Consider the following 6587-nt stretch of genomic DNA (forward strand, 5'->3'; position numbering starts at 1 on the left):
TCTGTGTTTAGGCTCTCTGTGTAATCCCTGGAGAAGAGAGCTTCCTGCAAGGGCAAGTTAGAGCAGGAAACTAGCTTAGGTATTGAAACTTAAGCAGTGTGAATATTCCCTCCGGGCTTGTCTTTCTGCTGATGCTGAATGAATGAGAAAGAATGCAGCATGACTCTGAGATAGCTACCTGAGTTTGCAAGGCTCTCAGTTTAGGAGAAAAACATCCCTTTTCATTTGTAAATAGAGCAAATATGGTCTGGAATAATCCAGTTTAATTAGAAATATCATAAGGCATCTTGCTGTTTGTTCCTCCGAGAGTGCTGTTCATTTTGTTTTGAAATCAGATTTACTCTCCATTAATTTTGAAATTCACATAAAGCGTTTCACTCGGTGTGGGTAAGGATACTGGTCTGGTCAGCATCACTTTCAGTCCTGCGTGCTGTACCACCAGTTGGCATTTACAGTTCTTCCCAAAGTACTCTACAAGACGTGCTTGGTGTCATTATCTTGATTTTCCAGATGCCCCATCCCTGGAAACACTCAAGGTGAGGTTGGACGAGGCTCTGAGTAACCCGATCTAGTTGAAGATGTCCCTGCTCATTGCAGGGGGGTTGGACTAGGTGATTAAAGGTCCCTCCAACCCAAAGTGTTCTATGATTCTATGATCAGGCCAAGACACTATTTGTTTTTGCTTTTCAGGACTACAGGAAGATGCAGTAAAACCTGCTCCAACTAGAAACCAAACATTCACCAAACCCGAGACTCTTCCCAGCATCACAAAGTTGGCATCATTTCAAGGGTCGCAGGCAGGACCAGCGCTTGTGCCCCACCGCCCACCACCCAAAGTTCCAACTGCGAAGAAGCCAGTACCTCTGCAAAGGACCGGCGTCAGGGTGGAAAATGTAAGATAGTTGCAGCAAAATGCATTCAGCCTCCGTTACACAACGTGAATGATGGCAAGAGGGGTGGGCTGTTAAACTGTATGAAGTCCTTACCCAGCAGATGCTGAAATGATTTTGCGTATTGTAGTCAGCAAGGCATAAAAATGTAAGAAAGATCGGAAAGGAAATAGAGCCTTGAGTTCCTTACTCAGCCGTTTTCAGCTTTTCTATTTGTCAGTCCATTCTCTTAAATTTTGTTACTTTTCTTCTGGTTTGTCTAAACCTTGTCAGGATTTAAGACTTTTCCCTTCTTTATCACAGTGTTTACTGTGATAAAGTTTTACCACGTCATGAGTGGTCTGCTCTGTAATAATTTGAGGCAGCTTCTTCATCAGTCTGCTGTTCTGTGTCCTGCTCAGAGACATCTAATTTTCTCACACACCTTGCAATGGGATCTAGCTTTGAATTCTGGATTCTACTCAAGAGTTCAGCTTCTTAAAAATACAAACCTGTAGGTGTTCGGGTTTTAACATCTGTCATGTCTCTACAACAGAGATAATAGCTCTTCACCTCTAGAGCTGCTAAAATGAGTATTTAATGGTGAAAGCAATTTAAGTAGGAGAGACAGACACATACAACCTTTTATATTTTTCCTTTGACAGAACCTCTGCTAGGAAGCTCTGTGCTAAGTTGTTAGGACTCCTGCCTTACCTTCCTTTGTGAAGGCATTCACCCCTTCTAGGTAACGCGCTTTGTGCCATCTCTACTTGTCAGATTCACAGAAGAAAAAAAAACAGCGGAGTGCGTTCCCTTTCCTTACACATTTAACAACAAGGAACGGTCTGTTTATTTTATTTATGTTGTCACCATTCCCAGGGCACTCCGGAAAGGTGCTGAGAGGGATTGCTATTTTGGTGTTAGTTATATGAGATCTCCTGCAGGAATAGATCTATTTCAGTTTGACTCTGCTTCAGACTTCCACTCCTTCCTCCAGCTGAGTGAGTTCAGATGGGACTTGTCTACTTGAAAACCTCTGCCCAGTCCACCTCGATCATTAAGCAAGCCTGCAGTCAAACGTAGGCAACTGAAGAACAGCATATAGACAGAAGTGGCGGGGGATATGTCCGTCATGAAATATTGACTAAATGTTCTGACTGCATTAAAAAGCCTGGATATTATATTTTAATAGTATGTGAGAGTAATAAAGAATTAAAATGCTTTCATTCAGTCACATTGAGTATGAGAAATCTGAAGCAGCCTTTGTCCTCTTGGACTGAGCTGGGTTTCAGTTATTAATATATTTTTTAATGGTGAATATATGCTAGATTGTACTTTGAGAGCTTACTTTTAGCTTCAGTTCCTAGCACCAGTGAGACATGACAGAGCCATTAATGCATTTCTCGGGTCAGCTTAAGCTAATTGTCCTTCAGCCTTATCTATCAGAAGGTACCCAAAGGCATGTGCTAATGGCCTCATTAATTTATCCCTCCCTATGCATTCTTGCTTAAATAATGTTAGTCAGCAAAAAAAGATACAACAAAGAAATAACTCTTCAGAATTGTGTTAATTTGGCCTGGAGCAAAATGCTAACACCAGAGGGAGATGGCCAGAAAGAGATGTATTTCTCATACAGGGAGTGAACAGGCTATAGGATCCTTGTCCTCAAATGGCACCCTGTAAATGGACACGGGTCCAAGGCACGATGCATGAGAACAGAACCAGGCAGGTACAGGGTAAAACTGTGCTGTCAAGCCGCCTCTTTGTACTGCTTTTTTTTTGTTCTTCCAGTATCGTCAGGTTTTCTCTGTAACGCCATCAATGAGACTTGCACTAGTTGCAGTGACTCAGAGTTTCAGGTACCCTTTTTGTTCTCAATTTTCTTGTTCTTTTTCCCCCTCAGGCCACGTCTCCAGAAGAGCCAGTTGACCAACGGACAGTACAGTCTCCTTTTGGCTTGCCAGAGCCCTGTCTAGAAGCCGGAGCTATTCTTAGTCCGACCAGGATTACCCCAGTCCCGAAACCCAGAGCACTGCAACCTGGGAAGCCTCAGGAAAGCCGGGGGAGCAGTGAAAGGCAGCCCCCCTCAGTAAGCACGGCTGAGGCCATGGCACTGCCTCCCCAGAACGCTTCCTTTGCCCCAAAGGTGCCACCACGAAGAAAGAAGTCGGCACCTGCAGCTCTTCACCTGCAAGTTCTCCAGAGCAGCGACAACCCGCTTTTTAGTGGGTTAATGTTCAACTCCAACAACAACAATGCTGGGTTCTGTCCCTGGTCTCAGGACGCTCGTGTCCCCATGCAGCCTGATCTCTCAGATCCCATGTCCTCTGCCAGCCCAGAAAACAACACAACTAAGCAGTTGGTACCAAATGCCACAGAATTGGTGGCCAACGTTCAGGGCCCTCCTGTACCAGCAGGCCAGCACCCACAGCTCTCAGATACCAGCTCCCTTCCAGAGAACACCAATCTTTTGGACCTGGAGACGGATTCTTCCTGCCCTCTTTCCATACAGGCGCCATCAGCTACTTCTCCAGCACACAGTCCAGAAAATGTAAAACTCCCCAGCTTGAAAGATTTCAGTCACTGGGTTACATTTAGTGATGATGAAGACAGCAGTGCACTGTCAGAAGGGTTCAATAAACTGGTTGTCTTGGAACAAAACAAAAATACCTTGATGAAGACAAATACGGATTTAGAACTGTAAAATTTTGTCCCCTTAATGTCCTTATAGAAATCATAATTATGATGCAAAATAAAAATAAATCTTTTGCACAAAGATTTTTATTTAAGGAAACTGACCATCTGTCCGTGCTACATTTCATTTTCATGTTTAAAGGTAAAGATACTGCCCCTGGAGGGAAGTGTATAGAGTAGACAACCTAACATTAGCTATGGCTTGTTTGAAAAATTCTGTATTGTTAAGTTATTTCTTTTTATTAATCCATCTTAAGAGGTTTTACTTCTTTCAGGTACAACTCATATGTAAGGACATGTAAGGATGTATGGAAAAGACATTAAGAAAAACATTTTCCTGTGGAATTTATATATTAATCAATTTCTGTCACTTGAAATAAAGCACCCTCATCTGCAATAGTTAGACTGCTACAGTTACTCTGGAACAAACATGGAAAGGGGAACAGTGTAACTACAGCAGTAACACTCATATGTTTCTGCTGTGGAAACAAGGCTCGGGCAGCATCTTCTGGTGGATCTTAAGTAGCTGCAGCGTTGGCAGGCCCCAGTACTTACCTTGTTAAACTCATTCCTGTGTTAAAAGTAAAAGGGGAAGTGCGTGGGATGAAGCTGTAAAGCAGAACCTTGAGAGATGATGCCCAGGCAGCAGCAAGAAATGCCTAGTTTTACTCCAGGGAAATGAACCCCTGCATTACAACCGCGTTCTTCTAAGCGCTGTGCTGCTGCTTTGGAAGAAAATGACGTGTCGGCCTTTTATTTCCACAGTGCAGAGGAGGAAAGGGCAGGTGTTGGAACCTAACTTCATGCAAGTGCAACACGGGCTCTTGTGTCCTGAAGCTAAGCCACAAGCACATGAGTGGGGACAGCAGAACCCTCCTGCAGAGAAGAACAGTTGCTTACAGCCTAATAATGAGTTTGCCACTCACGCTGTAAATAAATGGTGCACTGCGCATCCATACAGGGAGCGTACCTAGGAGACAGGTACAATGCACAGAGCAAGACTGACTGGGAAGCAACTGCAATGATCTTGCAAACAAAAGGTTTAAAAGATGATCGTACTCGATGGTTCAGAATGTGGCAGCCTCGACAGGGGAAGCACACACCCCCTCCACGCTTCCCCCGTTAACCACTGTAGAAACTCCAGGCACATACTCCTGCGTGCCTGCTTTGCTTCTTCCTTAGCCTTACCCAGTATTCCCCCAGAGCCTATAGGGCAAGTGTTTCAGGTGCGTCACTTACCGCGGTGAGATGGCTCATGAAGTATTGCTGCTCAGCTCAAAGCAGACTTGATCTTCATAACGAAGTAATCTATCTCGTTTATTAGCAAGCCAGCAGTCATACTTCTCGGAAGCCCAAGCTTCCAGCAAGGATAATCCATGGTGCTAAATGCGCCTCTTACCTGCTGTAGCTGCACAGGCTTTTGCCTTGACTGTGTGGTAAAACTGTACACTGTAGATGCCATTTGTTCAAAGCAGGCAGTTAAAAATGATAAACAGATTGCAACTTGTCATGGTAACTTGTTAAGAGAGGCATCAAGATCTTTTATTATTAAAATAAAGGAGAGCATTTTGAAGCAGTTGGTGAAGCTGAAAAAGCCCCTTGTTTTCAGCTGGTGGTTTTTTTTTTCAGAAAAGCTATGTTTAAAAAAAGCTCAGAGTTTTTTTTTTCCCATAGGAAAATTAAGTGGCTTATTCTCAGCTTCTTGGAAAGTGGGAATTCAGCCACATTCTTATTTGTAATGGCTACCTGTTGCACTGCCACTACCGACTTTTGAACACAGGACGTCATGTAAGAGAAGACGCTGCCTTTGAGCGCCTGCCATCCTCCTCTGCCAGACGCTTTAAAAAAAATCCCCAAAACCTTCAAAGGCCAAACTAATAAAACCCAATTCTAAGCTTCTTACGTGAGTGTCAGTTTAACGTGGCATCAGGCTGGTGAGTAATGCCGAAGCAAGATAGTTGTTTCCCTACAAGATGACACAGAGCCTCAGCCTCTTCGTCCTTCTCTTAAGAAAAAGTACAGTGGATATTTACAGGCACGTTTTAGTATAAAACATTAAGAGCAGTAAAAAAGAAAGAGTACGTTATATGACCATATCCAGCATTTTCTGCAAAGATAATTAACAGCTCTAGGACAGCTAATTTACATGTTAATGAAAGCGTTAGCAGGAAAGCCAATTAAAGTGGATTTATACAAGTCAAATAAAATCTGCTTTATTACTCTCCTTGAGTAAGAGGAGTATCTGGCCTTTAGCATTATATCTTACGTCTGTGCATGTGGCAAGCTGCCCGCTAAAGTATGAATCCCTGCAGCTGACTGCTTTATACTGTCAGTGACAGCATATACTGCTCAATCACAGCAAATCGAGGGAAAGGAACAGACAGTTCAGCTGAAAAGGTTACAGCAAAGACCGACTAATCTCCTGTCTCAATACATTATCTTCCACACTGGTGCCCAACCCCGCAGCCAAGTGTTTTTCAGAGGCAGGTGCTTGTGGCCCGGGTTCTAGTTTTAATGGTCGGGAGAAGCTAAGCCCGGCTCAGTGATAGCTCTCAGTCTCGAGTGCCATATAATGGGCGGTAGGGAGCAGCTATCCCATGACATTTTCCATGTTGTGAACCCAGCACTCGGGAAATCTTAAAATCATTGACGCTGGCTGTGAAGCCAGGTGCAAATGATTTACCAGATGCAAGTATATAAGCATCTGCGTGTTTATTTAATGTGACAGACTTGGGCAAGAGACTAACACCATGTGAGCTTGCCCAGGACCCTGTAGTACAGTAACTTTAAGTTGCCACAGGCATCCTGGTTGTTCAGCTGCATTCGTGTTTGGGGTGGGGTACGTGGTTCTCCTTGGTATAGCAACTGCCCAATTTTTTAGCTTTTTTTAGAATCATAGAACGGTTTAGGTTGGAAGGGACCTTTAAGATCATCTAGTTCCAACCCCCCACCACGGTTGGTGACCACTGAAACAAACAAAAAGAAAGAGAACAAAAACCAAAACCAAAATACTGTTTAGAATTC

General features: G+C 43.6%; 1 protein-coding gene across 6 annotated transcripts in view; it reads left to right on the top strand.

Moving 5' to 3' along the window:
* The window catches only part of SYNJ2 (synaptojanin 2), a 74034-nt gene extending 70074 nt beyond the window's left edge, over positions 1-3960 (top strand). For all 6 annotated transcript variants that reach the window (XM_054194513.1, XM_054194512.1, XM_054194514.1 and 3 more), the window contains 2 exons: positions 691-893; positions 2773-3960. In XM_054194513.1, the coding sequence (XP_054050488.1) occupies positions 691-893; positions 2773-3573 (1004 nt within the window). In that variant the 3' untranslated portion in view covers positions 3574-3960. The remainder of the gene's footprint in view (positions 1-690; positions 894-2772) is intronic.
* Positions 3961-6587: the final 2627 nt, after the last annotated feature.

This window comes from Rissa tridactyla, chromosome 3, assembly GCF_028500815.1.
Source record: "Rissa tridactyla isolate bRisTri1 chromosome 3, bRisTri1.patW.cur.20221130, whole genome shotgun sequence".
Taxonomy (NCBI): domain Eukaryota; kingdom Metazoa; phylum Chordata; class Aves; order Charadriiformes; family Laridae; genus Rissa; species Rissa tridactyla.